At 39.7% G+C, this 17,727-nt stretch overlaps 2 protein-coding genes across 2 annotated transcripts in view; both read right to left on the reverse strand.

The window, feature by feature from the left end:
• The window catches only part of GABA-B-R3 (gamma-aminobutyric acid type B receptor subunit 3), a 138,364-nt gene that overhangs the window by 28,307 nt on the left and 92,330 nt on the right, over positions 1 to 17,727 (reverse strand). Inside the window, exon 3 of the mRNA XM_089731783.1 lies at positions 123 to 307. Within this exon, the coding sequence (XP_089587909.1) occupies positions 123 to 307 (185 nt within the window). The remainder of the gene's footprint in view (positions 1 to 122; positions 308 to 17,727) is intronic.
• Positions 10,048 to 14,388, reverse strand: LOC149501726 (uncharacterized). The gene is made up of 3 exons (XM_089732062.1): positions 12,366 to 14,388; positions 11,986 to 12,069; positions 10,048 to 10,529 (listed from the first exon to the last, which is right to left on the reverse strand). Exons 1-3 carry the CDS (start codon positions 14,386 to 14,388, stop codon positions 10,048 to 10,050), a joined length of 2,589 nt encoding a protein of 862 aa, XP_089588188.1.

Consider the following 17,727-nt stretch of genomic DNA (forward strand, 5'->3'; position numbering starts at 1 on the left):
ATATCGATTACGCCCAACCAAGGAGATCATTTATGTATTAGTTTCGAATTTGTCAAAACATAGCATATGATCAATAGAAGGACACGTGCAAAACAGGAATATAAAGCAAGCAATAACTATACCTTTGTGTCATTGGTGATGAGATGCAACTTATACCCAGGGAGTAGGTTCCTTTTGTTGACATGTTCGACTGCGAGCTTGGCAGCTGCGAGCTCTGATGCTCCGTCCACTCTTGGTGTATCTCCCACAGACAGCTCGAAGAGACCGAGGATAGACACGACGCGGCTGGTTGTGGCTCTCGGTAATTCTGTTGAAAAACAACCTTGCTTGAACATTATGCTTTTTGATCAAAGCAAAAACATTTGCTTTGATGTCTACAGAATGCGTAGATCTATTTTTAACACTTTTTTTTATTACTTATTCTATTAACCTTGAGGGGTTATTCTAGATTCACCGAACTAGTAGGTCAGATCACGAGGCTCAAACCTGATGACGTTGCTAACACTAGCCCTAGCAAGAGCAGTACTCCGCAGAAACGGTAGCGATTTTTAGCGGTAGGCAGCGGCTTGGCTCTGCCCCTGGCATTGCTGAAGTCCATGGGCGACGGTATCTACTCACCATCAGGTGGGCCGTATGCTCGTCTGCCTACAAGGAAAATAAAAAAAAATCTACCACCGGATCGGAAACGCGACTCACTGAGAAGATCCGGCGAGAAACTCAGTGGGCTGTGTTTTTGGGTTAATTTACTCGCCGAGCCATTCGTCGCAAGCGACGGGTTCTACGAGAACGATGACCGGGTTTTTAACAGGCTTTTGTCAGCATGGTCTGTATGTTTGTATTTTGATGGAATTTTCATCGACTTCAGGACGTTTGATTGACTAGAAATTTTCACACTAATCAAGGATTGATTGCAATACAATAATTTTATAATTTCGCCTTAACATCTTGATCAGTATCAACAGAATGAGATTAAATTAATAATTAATTCAGTTTCGTGTTTAAACGTGTTTTTTTTTTTGTTTTAAAAATACTCATACTATTAATATTATTTTTTACAGATGAAGAACTGATTTTGAAACCCATATAGTTTTAAGACGTATTATGTGATATGCTTAAGGCACGCCTCGATTATACAAGTGGCCGCTTAAACTTTATCAATTTTCTTTTTTTTTATTAAGTGTAATAATGTTTGGTGGTAGGACGTCTTGTGAGTCCGGACGTGTAGGTACCATCACCCTGCCTATTTCTGCCGTGAAGCAGTAATGCGTTTCGGCTTGAAAAGCGGGGCCGTCGTTGTACTGTTAACAGTGAGACCTTACAACTCATGTCTCAAGGTGGGTGGCGGCATTTACATTGTAGACGTCTATGGGCTCCGTGGGGTGGGCCGTGAGCTCGTCCACACATCTCAGCAATAAAAAAAAAATAGAACCAAAAGATATTTGACAAATGCTTCACTCACACTAACGATATTTTTAAGATAATCATTTTTTTTCGTTTAGTTGCTGGTTACTGGAGACCATAGACATTTATAATGTAAATGCGCCACCAACCTTCAGATACAAATTCTAAGGTCTCAGTTACAACGGATACCCCACCCTTCAAACCGAAACTCATTACTGCTTCACGGCAGAAATAGGCGGGGTGGCGGTGCGGTCTCGTGCGGACTTACAAGAGGTCCTACCACCAGTAATTACGCAAATTATAATTGTGCGGGTTTGATTTCATAATATAATAGGTAACCGCTACAAAACACGTTAATAGTAGTTTTTTTAAACAAGAAAATCCAAACATACAAGCTTTAGTAGTTCAGGAGTAAGAGTTTTGAGCCGAATTTCAAATATAATGTAAGTACCTTCGGCGAAAGCCCTTTCTCCGAGCATGGCCCTAATTAATATTTGCTTTCGAAACTGTGCTTAACTTCTGGATCGCGAGTTTCGCTATTTAAGTGGACAGAAGCCCTTATTATTTGTTCAACTATATTTTATCGCTTTATTTAGGTAGATCATGGAAGTGAGGCGCTTAAGATCTGCTTACAGCAATGATACTGAATGAAGATTACGAACGCTCTGACAAGAGTGATACGACAAAGGAAGGAAGGGTGGACGAGCTTACGGTCCACTTGCTTTTAAGTGGTTATCGGAGGCCATGGACATTTACAACGTAAATGCCGCCACCTAGTTTGAGATATGAGTTCTAAGGTCTCCGTTTGTACAGTACAACGGCTGCCCCGCCCTATAAACAGAAACGCGTTACTGCTTCACGGCAGAAATAGGCAAAGTGACCTACGCGTCAAGGAGAAGCTGGAATAGCCTCACAAGGCTGTCAATCAGCATAGGTAGGGAAAAAAATGGCATTCCATGATTGACCACTGACAATCAAGTGAGCCGTCTCCTATTTACATCAATAAAGAGCACGATACAATGCCCCACGAACCCCGCGCGTTCCATCAATGCAAACATTTGAGTCGTGTTCATAACGTATTCACATTGAAATCTAGGCAGATCTCTCGGAGGTCGTAATGCGGGTACGGCACGGTACCGCCGGTATTACGTTCACTTGACCGAGTCGAGTGTGTGGGAATTGTGTAATGCTCAACAGAGGCCCGATGAGTTTTGTAATTTCGACTGTATATAGTTCGGACGCTATGTCACGGGATTTCGTTTTGACAGAGAAATATGTCGAGGGGTGAAAGAGTATTTGGTTTAAGCGACATACTTATTTTATTGCTTAGATGGGTGGACGAGCTCACAGCCCATCTGGTGTTAAGTGGTTACTCAAGCCCATAGACATTTACAACGTAATGCGGCACCCACCTTGAGATATAAGTTCTAAGGTCTCAGTATAGTTAGAACGGCTGCCCCACCCTTCAAACCGAAACGCATTACTGCTTCACGGCAGAAATAGGCAGGATGGTGGTACCCACCGGTGCGGACTCACAAGAGGTCCTACTACCAGTAACCAAACTTAATTGAAGATCAATTAAAAACATCGAACTGTTGATGTTAATACAAAATAAAACACACCTTAAATACAAAGATAAATGTCGCGTGTTTTTAAACCAAATGGCCTTTTACTTCTCGATATAGTTGGCTATTTATTATATTGCCTTTGGAATGTTGAATGTTACAGGCGCTAATTTGGCATCTTATAATCTATAAAGGCCATTATGTGTACAAGGAGAAACCAGCAAAATATTCATATCAAACAAACAACACCTCCGTATACCGCGAACATGAAAATCGTGTCCACAACGACCCGATTGCGATCCCAAAAATAGATTAGGTATTGAAGATTACGAAAAACTTATAACAAACTGCTTTATTTTTAAAATAATATAAAAAATTGGCATTTTATTCATAGTTTCATATTTTCGATTCGACTGTGAGGTACTTCCACCGAAAAGCAAGTATCCGTTTTTATAAATGCATACTTTTTTGTGGTCACCAATGACACTCATGTTGAAAGTTTTACGAACAACATTTTACGAGATGGCCTACAAAACAACGTTATCATAAGCATTTTTTTTCGACAATACTGCTATTGTTTCATAAATCTCCTTTTCCTGTAATTTATCTCACTAGGCGGGGTTGGCACAGCTAATTTTTCTCTTACAATCTCTTCTATCAGTCGTCATCTCAACACTCACTCCTCTCTCTCTAATATCGTCATTCACACACTCCATCTACCTTCGGTCGACCTCTTCCCACTCTACCTTGTACTACTATTTCCATACATCTCCTAGTCACATGCATCTTCTCTCTACGCATCATATGCCCACACAACGCTAATCGTCCGCTCTTTAATTTGTTGATTACCGTTTCTACTTTCACACTTCCTCCGCTATTGTTTCATAAATGTCTGATACATAATTATATTTGAAGTATCATATTTGAAGTATCAAATATAATAGCAAATACAGGGTGGCCCATAAGTCCTTTGATATGAAAAAAAATTTATTAAAATAAAACTAATTACATTATGAATAAAATTTTTATTTACATAAAAAGCTTAAAAAACGGGAATTATTTTTTGAAAATAACATCTCCTAAATGTAATCCGTTGCGATCACGGCACTCTTGTACACGACGTCTAAAATTGTCGATGACTGCGCGGCACGTCACTGCTGAAATGCTTGTCATTTCTCTGCGGATGTTTTCTTTTAGGGCCTCAATTGACCGCGGGTTTGTGTCGTATACTTTAGCCTTAAGGTAGCCCCACAAAAAAAAATCCATCGGGGTCAGATCTGGACTACGTGGAGGCCAGGAAATGTCTCCTCTCTTAGAGATAACTTTGCCAGGAAAAAGTTGACGGATAACGGGCATAGCAGTGTTAGAGGTGTGAGAAGTGGCCCCATCCTGTTGAAACCACGTCCTGGCATTAAAGCCTGAAAAGTTTTGCAATTCTGGTATGAAAAACTCTTCGATCATAGCCACATATCGCTCCGACGTAACAGTAACTGCGCGCCCTCTGCCATCCTCAAAGAAGTAAGGCTCTAGGATACCATGGGCTGACATAGCGGCCCAAACAGTTACTTTCGGACTATGTAAGGGCTTCTGATGCTTAAGTTTTGGATTGATGGGGCTCCAATAGCGGCACTTTTGTTTACTAACATGCCCGTTAAGATGGAAATGAGCCTCGTCAGAGAACATTATGTTATTGAAGGAAGTAAACCGATTCAACATTTCATTCGCATAATTTTGTCTTTGAATACCGTCAGTTTCCTTTAATTCTTGAACCAACTGAATTTTGTAAGGGTGCATATGTAAATCTTTCTTCAAAATCCGTTGTAACGATGTCCTGGATACGTTTAATGCTCTGGCGCGCTTACGAGTTGACTGTGTCGGATTTTCGCGAATAGACTGTGTCACTGTGTCTATGTTTTGTTCCGTACGTGACGTCCTTGGGCGACCCAACCGCGGTTTATCTAACGTCGAACCGGTCTCCTCGAACTTAGCAACCCAGTTCTTAATCGTTTGAAGAGTTGGAGTGTCGTCAAAGTTGTGTAAACCTTTGTGTTCTCGAAATTTACGCCGCGCAACGGTTGCCGAATTGTCGTTTTTATAAAACTCGCGCACACAAAACGCACGGTCCACTCCGGTAAAATGCTCCATCGCGACTAAATTCCCAGAAACCGAAGTTACTCCCCCCGCTTCCCCTGCACCGCTCACGCGCGCCCTGTTCGTTTTATTCAAATTTTACTTTTCAAAGAACTTATGGGCCACCCTGTAGATAGAGCTCAGCAAAGCCCGGTCGCTTATGTATTTGAAGTACAATATCTAAGAATAGTCAACACGAAAGGGATTTTTTTTTCTTTCACTATGAAAAAGATACAGAGGTCAACACGATTTTTTGTAAAAACATAGTAAATGTAAATGTAAATTTAAATGTAAATATTAAAAAAGGCGAAATATCAGTTAGTCATTATGAGATTACAGAAATCATATGTGTGATAGATTTTCAATTTGATATAAATACATCTTTTGCGATGTAAGAATTTAATAAGAACGGATTTTACGGAAATCCTATCCGGAATGATTTTTTGGCCATCATTTTAAGATAAAGTTAACAGTTGGCAATGCTAATCGTGGCTATAGGAGACTGGTAGGTTATGGATCACAAGCACCTCCTGACTCCAGGAAAATACAATATGCTTAATCCTTTTTAAATAACAATTTTATCGCTTGGGAAACTCCGGGGCGCGTCTAGTAGGTATAGCACAGATCTGGTGAGTCGAATCAGTTTTTCTCGCGGAAAGAATTGTATAATGTATTTCTAAATGAATGATTTTTTCGTCTTCGATTCTTGTGACTATTTCTCACCGTGAAATAAGGTGTAAAACACAGTCCAGGTTTTTACCTAAAAACAAATACCAAAAATGGTTAACGTAACCCGCGAAAAGGAAAGAATATTTTAAATTTAGCTGATATATTTGTTATTATTATTATATTATGATGCTATCATCTCTTAGGCAAATTGTTATTTTATTACTGTGGATGGTCAGGAAAGTTCTCAGCCCATCTGCTATTAAGCATATAGTTTGCAGGGCTCATAACGTGAATATTGCCATAGTTAAAGTCTAAGTTGTATTGCATGAGGATTGTTCTATCTTTCAAAAAAGGTATTGAGGTGGTATCTGCCTATGCCTGCTTGTGCCTATGGGCCGCCCTTGGTGATGGCATTCACGATGTTATTAATATCTGGGAACTCTGGTAGCCTATGAATACCAGGTAGGCCCTTTAGCTACCCAGCCAATCTAGGACGATAATGAAGAGTCATTCCAAATAAAACTGTTATATTCTTTTATCAGATCAATTTGCAGTATGTTCCTTCGAGCACGATTGTAGAATTTGTATTTACTTTTAATTAAATATAATTTTTGACCGAATTATATAAATTTAGTTTCATATTTGAAGGCGGGCACATTGTTGTGTTACGTAGCCTCCGCTGAGTATGTCCACTAGTGGGAACCGAAATGTTAGATATTCTGCGGACATTAAGCCGGGGTCTCGTTTTGATGGATGTGCCACGTGTTCATCCCCGGGGCTTTACACTGCTATTTTACAAACCTCTCTTTACAACACGAAAGATATTCCCTTTTCCTGTAATTTGTTATGATAGCTTATCAAACAGGCGTTTTGCGTATGATGTAGGAAGTTCTCGACCGAAGGGATAAGCCTTCGGCTGGGTTTTTGTTGGATGTGAACTCTGCCCTTAACGCAGATAACTGTTTATGAAAGTTTCCGACAAAAACGGTTAATGGAATTTTGTGAAAAGGATATTTTTGTAAGCCTGCTTGAGTTTGGTGTAAGTTTTCATTATTTTGGAGTGGTTACACCGGTTTGATTTTGGTTAATGCTTCAAAAGTTTACTGTAGATACGCAGGCGAGTTCAATTGAGGCTATAGACACCCCGCTACACGGACCACCACAGAATATTACTTTGAATTTATCGTTATCGCGATCCAGGTGTAGCTTACGTATCTTGAATTTGTTAAATAGGAATTTTAAAGTAATACTTGTAAATCTTTCGCAGGGTCTTTCTTCAGTTTCGAGCTAATGAAATCCATTACGTCCACCGCCGAGTTGAAGACGGTCCTACCTAAATACTCACTTCGCCTTTATTAAGCTTTAAAATGGACGGTTAAATCTCTTTTAGCTAATTTTAAAAAAAAGAGGAGGTTTTATATTCAGTGTGGACTTCAGCAATGCCAGGGGCAGAGCCAAGCCGCTGCCTACCGTTTAATACTCTCCACAAGCCTCGTTTGAAGAAGGACATGTTATAGCGCTCGGGAAACACCGTGGAGGGGAGCTCATTCCATAGCCGGATGGTACGTGGCAAAAAAGACCTCTGGAAACGCACTGTGGATGACCGCAGTGGCTCCAGGTAGTATGGGTGAACACTACTCCGGTGGCGGGCGGTGCGATGGTAAAAACGAGATGCCGGTATCATCTCGAACAATTCCTCAGAGCACTCCCCATGGAACAAACGGTACACAATACAGAGGGAACCGAAGTCCCTCCGCAGACCCAGAGGTTCCAAACGATCCGTGAGAATGGGATTATCGACAATCCGAACGGCCCTCCTCTGTATGGAGTCAAATGGAAGAAGCTGGTATTTGGGAGCCCCGGCCCAGAGATGGGAGCAGTATTCCACGCGAGGCCGGACTTGTGCTTTATAAAGCAAAAGCCTTTGTCCAGGCGTGAAGTACCGCTTCGCTCTGTTGAGGACTCCCAGCATTTTGGACGCCAACTTGGCTTTGCCTTCCAAATGACTCCGAAACTGGACATCGCTCGAAATGTCGACCCCAAGTATCCCAATACTCTCGGAAGGTTGCAGGGATACTCCTTGGAATTGCGGCGCCATGACAAAGGGGTCCTTCTTCGCAGTGAACGCGCAAACTTGTGTCTTTAGAGAAGTGAGATATAGTGAAGTAGAGAAGTGAGATATAGAGTATATCGGCCATGAGATATAGAGTATATCGGCGAGGACTCTCTCCAAATGGGGTGAATTGAACCAAGTTCAATTCACCCCATTTGGAGACTCGCCCCAGAGAGTTCTCCACTTCACACACAAGTTTTGATCGTCTCTCTTGCACCACGCTACGAGAGAGACTCTGATGGCCGATATATCGCGCATCCCCCGTGCTGTCATCCGCATAGCAATGCATGCCATCAATAGACAGCATGTCATTGATATACAGGATGAAAAGCGTGGGGGAGAGCACCGAACCTTGTGGAACGCCAGCGTTAATGGTCATGGTATCAGAACAATCACCGTCTACAACGACCGTGATGTTCCGCCCATCCAAAAAGCTAGCGATCCACTTGCAGAGACCCTCGGGGATTCCGTAAGATGGTAACTTCGACAGAAGTGCCCTATGCCAGACCCTGTCGAAGGCCTTCGCGATATCAAGGCTCACAGCAAGAGCCTCGCCCTTGCTCTCCAAGGCTTCAGCCCACCTGTGAGTAAGGTATACAAGAAGATCGCCAGCTGAGCGACCGTGACGGAAACCGTACTGTCGGTCACTGATCAGCTGGCGATCCTCCAGATACTTCAGGAGTTGTATATTAATTATTCGCTCCATCACCTTGGAAAGCAAGGAAGTTATCGCGATAGGCCTATAGCTCGATGGGTCCGACCGGTCACCCTTCTTGGGGATAGGGTGGACGTGGGCGGTCTTCCATGAAGACGGAACCCTGTTAGCGCAATAAGAGAGGCGATACAAACGCGTTAGCGCAGGCGTCAGCTCAGGGGCACACGTTTTTAGAACCACTGCAGGGATGCCGTCTGGCCCACTCGACTTATGGACGTCCAGGAGTCGGAGTTCCCGCCTGACTGCACACTGTGTAAAGTGTTTCTTTTGTGTGTTCATTGATTTCTCCGAATACTGTGGACTGATTTTACGTCCTTTTTTTTAAATAATAAAATCATTTTTTTCTAACACTATTTTTAATTCAAACTTATTAAAATTTATTTTCAATTTTTTAGTTGATTTTTCTATAAAAGCGTTTTTTTTTTTGTTTTTTTAAACTATTATGTATTTTTTATTTTTTAGTTAAATTTAAATTTTTTCAATTTTTTTTTCTAAGTCAGTCAGTTACTTATCCGAGAAATAGGTGATCGGTGCGCCTTGTAGTCTTCCTTCTTGGTCTTGACGCAGACACTTCGGGTTTCAGGAAAACAAAAACTCCTGATTATCCTAGTAAGGATAACTGATCAAACTGTTTAAAATATTGAATTGTTATCGGTCCTTAATGCCAAATTTATGCCTATGCATATTATGCCAAATTTCGAGTTAATTCGACGTTTTGAAGGGGGTCAAAATCATGTTCAAAGATTCCGTTACATACTAAAATACATACTAACGCACGTATGAAGCTAATAAAAGCGTATTAAAAATATATTTAAAGTGTATAATATTGACCGGTTTTTATATGCAGGATGTTAACACGAAGAAAACTGTTTTGGCCATGTATATGATGATATAAAAACAAAAAACATGATTTCATAAAGTAATGTTTTTTGCGTGTTGAATGCAATGAAATATATACACGACACGCTGTTTCCAACATAGTTTGTGGGTTCATTAAAAACGAACTGAGCAAAACATGAAGTATGCATATATGCTTATGTTATTAATTGAATATTGTTTCCTTTCAGTATTAATTTCAGAAACACCAGAGAAGACGTTTTAAACGAAATCCTCATGTATCTATAATTTCATCATGTTTTGTCAAAGTAAATTGACTTTTCATTTATAGAGGTCACCAAAATTATTTTAATTCTACATTCGGGCTATTGGTTCGGATATCCAAAATTAGAATTCTATGAATTGATAATTTTAAATTATACGGAACCAAAATTTAAGTTAAAATTTGTTTAAGTTATGTGTCCAGGAATTGAACAAAATCATATAATTATATTTTTATGCTTTTATTATGTACTTTGCTTTTTACAATTTTATATTATATATTTGATTGATATTAAGTCTGCGGCTTATTGCTTATGTTGGTGTTGCGCACGCGTCTGTGTCGCGTCTGTCTGTCTTCACGTTTTGTTCCGGGTCTCCCCGCGCTCCGCTTCCGCGTGCCCCGCACGTTTAGGTATCGTCGCCGACATCCTCCCCGCCTTTGGAAGGACAGCTGCATCTTCCAAAACTTCAGAATCTTCTGCAGTAGGTAGAAGGCAGATCTTATTTATGGCTCGTCGCTCGATGCCTCGATAAGTATTAAAATCAGCGACTCTGACTACCCCGTCATCTCCAGGATAAAGTCGCTGAGCTCGACCAAGTCTCCACTTTAGTGGTGGTAAGTTGGGTTCTTTGAAGACTACCAGATCACCTTCTTTTAAGTTTGTCTGTAGAGTACGCCATTTTGTGCGCTGTTGCAATTCAGCCAGATATTCCTTCCTCCATCTTTCCCAGAAATGGCGTCGCAATTGTTCGACCAACTGGTATCTGGTACGTATTTTCATGTCAGTCCCTTGCGAACCAGGTAGCGACGTCAGTGGCCGCCCAATCAGGAAATGCCCTGGGGTTAAGGGAGAAAGATCATTTGGGTCGGCTGATAAAGGAGTTAAGGGGCGGGAGTTGAGGATCGCTTCAATTTGTGTAAAGAGAGTATTCAACTCCTCGTATGTGAGACTTATATTTCCCGCTATACGCTTAAGGTGAAATTTTGCGCTTTTCACGCCCGCTTCCCAAAGTCCACCGAACGTTGGAGAATAAGGAGGACTAAAAACAAATCTTATGCCCCTATCAGCCGCAAAATCGGTTATGGAATTTAAGTCTGATCGCAATACCCTGCTCAACTCATTGCTCGCTCCAACAAAGTTTTTGCCATTATCACAGTAAATATAATGTGGCCTACCTCGTCTGGAGATAAACCTCTTGAGGCAAGAAATAAAAGCTTGGGTCGTGAGGTCACTGACCGTTTCAAGGTGAAGAGCTTTCGTAGCGAAACAAATGAAGATACACAAATAGCATTTTATTGTTCTACTGCCACGGCCCTTTTTACTCGCGATCATGAAAGGACCTGCAAAATCAACTCCCGTGAACTGAAAAGTGAATGATTCAGTCACCCTTGCCTGAGGCAGATTACCCATCAATGGCTCCATGGTCTTACCCTTCATCCTAACACACGTAATACATTTTCGGACAATGCTTCTAGCAAGCATTCTACCGCCAATGGGCCAATACTGTTCTCTAAATGAACTAAGAAGCAATTGAGGGCCCGCATGAAACAATCGTAGGTGCTCATTCAACATCATGATTTTTTTTAGATGATGATTGGACCTCAGCATAATTGGATGCTTTGTGTCATATTTAAGACTAGCATGTTTTAAGCGACCACCTACTCGTAGCAGCCCCGTAGCATCAATAAAGGGAGATAACTGCAAAATATCAGATTTAGATTTAAGCGATTTATTTTTCTTAAGTGCAGTTATCTCACAGCCAAAGGAATCTTGCTGAGCGGTTTTAAGAAGGAATGTAAGAGATTGATGAAGTTCAGTTTCATTAAGAGAACCAGTTGTTCTATTAGTAGGGTTTTTACAATTGTTGATGAACCGGAATACGTATGCGAACATTCGTTTAAGTCTTAAATAGTTTGAATAATTTTCAAATTTTATTAATCTGTGATCCTCTCTTTGGGTGTGAAGTGCCTTTATTTCAGGTAGGTCTTTAGGAGCATTCAGGTTCTGTGGCCATTCGGATTTAGGCTTCAAGAGAAACCCCGGGCCGTTCCACCACAATGCAGACTCGACTAACAAGTTGGGATCAATCCCTCTTGAGGCCATATCTGCTGGATTAACGTCGGTAGGCACATGCCTCCACGATTGACGTTCCGTCAACTCATGGATTTCGCTAACCCGGTTGCAAACAAATGCTTTTAAAAGTTTTGGTTGAGTTTTAATCCACCCTAATGTTATAGTCGAATCAGACCAAAACGTTTTACCAACTACTTTATGACGCAGTGCCTCACTGACCTTGGTTGTAAGGCGTGCTCCTAGAAGAGCAGCGCATAGCTCGAGTCTCGGGATAGTGGTAGGCTTTAAGGGAGCTACGTGCGTCTTTGCGCAAAGCAAATTGGTATTAATATTACCATCACTGCTTATAGAACGCAGATACACGCAAGCCGCGTAAGCATCCTGCGATGCATCCACGAAGCAATGAAGTTCCGCAGTTACAGGAGACGAGCACAATATACATCTGGGGATGGACAGTGAAAGCAAAATATTTAAGTTATTTATAATTTTTTCCCAAGTTTTTTTTATACAATTGGGGACAGCATCATCCCAGTCTAATTTGAGTTGCCATAGTTTTTGCAATAAAATTTTTAGTGTAATCGTACACGCACTTAACAAACCCAAAGGATCGAAGATCTTACATGTGTTTGATAGAATAATCCTTTTAGTTATTAGTTGCTCATGTTCATTAATATTTATATCGAATCTAAGAGTGTCAGATTTAGGTGACCATAGTACTCCTAACACACTGGACTCTTTTGAGAAATTAAGCGAGTCAGATTCTGTAGTTTCCTTGCATATCAGTGGACTATTTGTTCGGAATTTATGGAGTGGAAAACCAGCCGACTTAAGAACCTGTGTAACTGTTTTTTGAATATGAGCTAATTCACTTTCCGTTGAGGCACCAGTTAAAAGATCGTCGACATAAAAGTCCTCTTTTATGATCTGAGATACCACAGAATCCGAGCATTCGTTTGCTAGTTCAAGGAGACATCTAGTACTCAAATATGGTGAGCTAGCCATCCCGTAACTTACAGTATTCAGCTGTAGCGTTTTAAGAGGCACGCTTTCATCACTTCTCCACAGAATAAGCTGGAGATGCCTTTGCGACTCGTCAACCATGATCTGCCTATACATTTTTTTAATATCTCCAGACAAGACGTACTTATGCTGACGGAATCGAATCAGAATGTTAAATAGCTCATCCTGCACTACAGGACCAACGTGTTGGATATCATTAAGGGATTTATGAGATGAAGTCTTCGCGGAACCATCAAAGACAACGCGAAGATTAGTTGTTTCGCTATTCTGGCGAATTACAGCATGATGAGGCACAAAATAACCAAATTGAGGTTTGCTTATTTCATTTAAGTGACCCAACTGTTCATATTCATTAATAAAGGCACAATACTCCTTCTTTAAATTAAGGTCTTTATTAAGTTTTCTCTCAAGGCTCAAGAAACGCTTTTTTGCAATAAAGAACGAATCACCTAGTGCTACTTCAGGGGATTCTTTGAATGGAATAAATACTGAAAATCTACCATCTTCAAGACGCTTGGTGGTTGCAGTAAAGTAGCGTTCACAAAATTCATCGTCAGCAGACATAGTAGGTTTTGAGGATGGAACTTCTTCAAGACTCCAAAACCTTGTCAGCTGATCACTGATATCTTTAGTGAAGCTACAGTGCACCTGTCTATTCTCGTTCAGCTCACTACTGTAAAGAGGACCTGCTACAATCCAGCCTAATTTAGATTCCTGAAGAACCGGTTTTGCAGATCCTAATTTTATTTGATTAGGTAACATTAAGTCGAAGAATATTTCGGCGCCTAATAATAAGTCAACATCTGATGGGCGGAAGAACTTAGGATCCGCTAATTGGATATGCTGGGGCAAGTTAAGGTTCGTTACATCTACTGATGTATTCGGCAACAAGCCTGTTATTTTCGGAACAACTAAGCATTTAAGAGGTGCACTAAAATTATTAACACGTGATTTTATTGTCAAATGACAACTATTAGATATGGACGTTTTACAATTATTTATACCAGATACGCATAACGTATCCATGTTCCTACCAATAAGTCCCATTTGTTCTTTCAACTGTTCTGTGATAAATGATGATTGGCTGCCCGCATCAAGTAAAGCACGAGCAAGGTAAGTATTATTATTTTCAGGATTTATAACTTCTATTAAGGCGGTGCCAAGAAGAACTTGACCAGCAGATTTAGCAGGCAGAGATACAGGTACGTAACTGCAATGACTTAGTGAAGTATTTGTTTCATGTGTGGGACTATCCACATGCAACAATGTATTATGTTTCTTTCTACAGATTTTACAGGTACCCAAAAGTCGACACTCATTTGATGCGTGTCCTCTGCGCAAGCAGTTAAGGCAGAGGTTTAATTTAGAGACCTCAACACATTTCTTTTCAGGTGATAATTGCTTAAATGAAGGGCAATCTATGATCCGATGTTGCTGATTACAAAATGGACACGACCTAGAAAATTTGGTATTGGCAGAAGTCACAAAGCTTTTGGTTGTTTTATTATGGTAATATTCTTTAACTTTCGGCTCAGATTTTTTATAATTATTCTTGTACAAATTGAATTTATTTCCGTGTTTCTCACTTCTGCTTACTGCCATTGTCTCAAGAATATCAGCGCGATTACGTAAAAATGTTATAAAGTCTGATAGCTCAGGTAAGTTGTTAAAGGTATTTTTATGTTCCTCCCATTTACTAAAAGTAATCGAATCTAGTTTAGTTGACACCAAGTATATAATGAAAATATCCCATTTGTCAGTAGGCTGTTCTAAAGTGTTAAGAGCCCTCAAGTTTTTTAAGACATGATCAATAAGAAATCGAATAGCTCTGTGAGACTCGTTTGTGATTGATTCTATTTCAAATAACGCCTTTAAGTGGTTATTAATAAGAATATTTTTGTTATCATAACGTTCACATATTAAGTTCCAAGCTATAGTGTAATTTTTTGAGCTAAACTCAAGTGATTTTATGATTAAGGCTGCACCACCCTCCAAAGATGATCGCAGATAATGAAATTTGTTAATGTCTGATATAGTTTCATTCGAATGAATTAAAGAATCAAATGTATCCCTAAATTCTAGCCATTTTAGATAATTTCCATCAAATGTAGGTAATTTTATGGTAGGGAGTTTAATGTTGCTCAAATTATGATGACTACAACTATTTGAGCATGCCGAGCGAGCTGAGTGAAGGCTCCCCTCTTTTTCGTCTCGTGCGTTACGACGCGACTCAAGTATATGTTGAGCTAAAGATAATGTACCATAGTATAAGTTTTCGAAACTATCTATATCACTGCTGTCATCTTCGGTACATGACAACATTTCAATCTGAGACTGAACTTCATCAAACTCAAACAATAAATTCTCAATTTTGTCTAAACGAAATTTCAATTCTCTAAACTTTAAATCACTAATGTCCTCATGATTAGTAACGTTAAAAGCTGAAACGTAATCCTTAAATCGTGTCAAACGACCCTTAATAGTCCCGCGTGATCTAATTAACTCTTTCATTTTCTTAACCTCAGAGCTACCACCAGACAACATATCTTGATCTTGAGGCATTTTATTGAAGCGTACTTAATGAGCTAAACAAAGTAAATGTGCATCAAACCGATTCAAATAGACTCGTCAGGCGTAAGGCGCGTAGACACTGCAAGACACGGCACCGCGCAGTGCGCCAGACACAGTGCAGCACCGTGCGTATCACAGTGCACGACGACAATGCTCACTCGCAACACCGGAGCGCAGCGGCCGGTTGCCGATTACGTTTCGATGTCGCCTGGAATGTTCGGCCAAATTATTAGCAAATTATAATTTACTTGATTTGTTTTCGGACGTATAAGGGCATAAAGATTGTATTATTTTAAAGTGCAGAAATTAATTGCAATTATGGAAATTCTCGGTAAACAAAAGTACTAATGATTGATTACTATCACGAGAATTCTGCACTGATTATGTATTTATGTACTTAAGGGCTTAGCCATAATTAAAGAGATAAGCATTTCACTTGTAGCATTAAATATTGTTTGAAATTAAGAAAACAATTTATTTAGTATTTAAGCAAAGTTAAAACGTACGCAATGAAGATAGTTAAACACATTAAACGTATAATTATAAGCACTCAGGTACTCATGTAAAAAAGAACGAATACTCTAGAACGAATATTCGACACCAAAATGCACGCGAAACAAAAGTTCCACACATCTACCCGCAGAAGAAAAAAAAGGTAAAAAAGAAAAGAAACTCTCAACACAAATTGAAGAGGGACATTTACGAATAAAAGGAAAGGACAGAGCTACTCCCCTGGTGTTGGAATCTCTCCATGATGTTCCACTGGTTTACTTAGGGTCCAGCTGGTTGCTTGAGATAGTATAATAAATCCGATCACGTTCGTCCTGTCACGGTCGCCAATTTTTGTCCAGGAATTGAACAAAATCATATAATTATATTTTTATGCTTTTATTATGTACTTTGCTTTTTACAATTTTATATTATATATTTGATTGATATTAAGTCTGCGGCTTATTGCTTATGTTGGTGTTGCGCACGCGTCTGTGTCGCGTCTGTCTGTCTTCACGTTTTGTTCCGGGTCTCCCCGCGCTCCGCTTCCGCGTGCCCCGCACGTTTAGGTATCGTCGCCGACATTATGAATTGAAAATTACAATACAGTAATACTGTAGCACTTCAGTCCATACAAAATGAGATCCTAAGAAAAAGAAAAAAATACACCCAAACACCCATTAAAGTTTAAAAAAAAGTACATTTGATCTCACACATAATTAATTTAACGGCCGTCTGGTGTAGTGGTAAGTGACATGGTCACACTACACAAGGGGGTCGCGGGTTCGAATCCCGCCAAGGGAAGATATTTGTATGATAAATATAAATGTCTTTTCCAGGGTTATGGATGTATATTAAATAAATATATGTATGTGTATAATAAAAATCTTACATTTATTTCCGTTATCTGGTACCTGTAACACAAGTTCTTTACGAACTTAGCACTGGACCAGTTAACGTGGCGTGATTGTTAGTAAATATTTATTATTTATTTATTTATTTAACTAACAATTTAAAGTCACTATTTCTCATGGAAGTTGTATCAAACGATTTAAAAAAAAAATCCTAATCGAACATCAAAATAAAATCTAATTATGTCTGTTCCTTCTGTGTAAAAAAAACACTTAAGAAATAGTTGTATTTAAAATTGAACAATAGTTGGCACAGTACTCAAATTTCATCTTATAGACGTCCGTGATTACAAAAACTGTAACGTTTTCAAAATGTCGGACACAATAGACTGAAAATAATACTGGCCGGATTAAACCGTAGAAGTAGCTTCAATAACTCTCAAAAAAATGTCAGACGCTGAATATTAAAATGCAAGTTTTAACCGTTTAAATTAGTTAAGTGGTCGTCGAAAAACTCATAAATTTAAATTTACCGCCAATCGAAATGCGAACGTAATGATTATTAAACCATTAAGACACTCCGGAACCATAATGGAGGAGCAACAGGCTACGCCTAAATTCGGTCAGTGGTCCTAATGGCGAAACTGAATCAAGATGGGCACTGAAGCGACCCCGACAAGAGGTCAGGTTAAAGGTCAAACGGGCTTGTTAGTTGTACTAACTCGATAACGTTCTATTCAAGGTTCAGGTGGTCGGAAGACCTTTGAGTGACCTAGAAAATATCGGGTCGGTTTTTGAAGATAGAGGTTTTGAAGATATGATATTGTATGCACTGTTTCTTTGATAGTTGGAGATATTATCTGAATATCGAAATCTGTGATGTATAAATACATAGATAAGGGTGTGAGGATATGAATAACGATTTATAGTTGGAAAAGATACGGATAACGTCTTGACTTATCGATTGGTGTACTACAGGAAAATGTAGCCGAGGTATTGGATGTTAAAAATAAACTGATGTAGGCTATTG

This window comes from Bombyx mandarina, chromosome 12 (genome assembly GCF_030267445.1).
Source record: "Bombyx mandarina strain Sakado chromosome 12, ASM3026744v2".
Taxonomy (NCBI): Eukaryota; Metazoa; Arthropoda; class Insecta; order Lepidoptera; family Bombycidae; genus Bombyx; species Bombyx mandarina.

Excerpts from the sequence above, each read along its gene's own strand:
- LOC149501726 (XM_089732062.1), bottom strand. The coding sequence starts at position 14,388 with ATGGCAGTAAGCAGAAGTGAGAAACACGGAAATAAATTCAATTTGTAC. Across the intron at positions 12,070-12,365 it reads TAAGATCTTCGATCCTTTGG|ACGCACGTAGCTCCCTTAAA; the intron begins GTTTGTTAAGTG and ends CTTTGCGCAAAG. Across the intron at positions 10,530-11,985 it reads GAGCACGCCTTACAACCAAG|GGCATTTCCTGATTGGGCGG; the intron begins GTCAGTGAGGCA and ends CCTTAACCCCAG.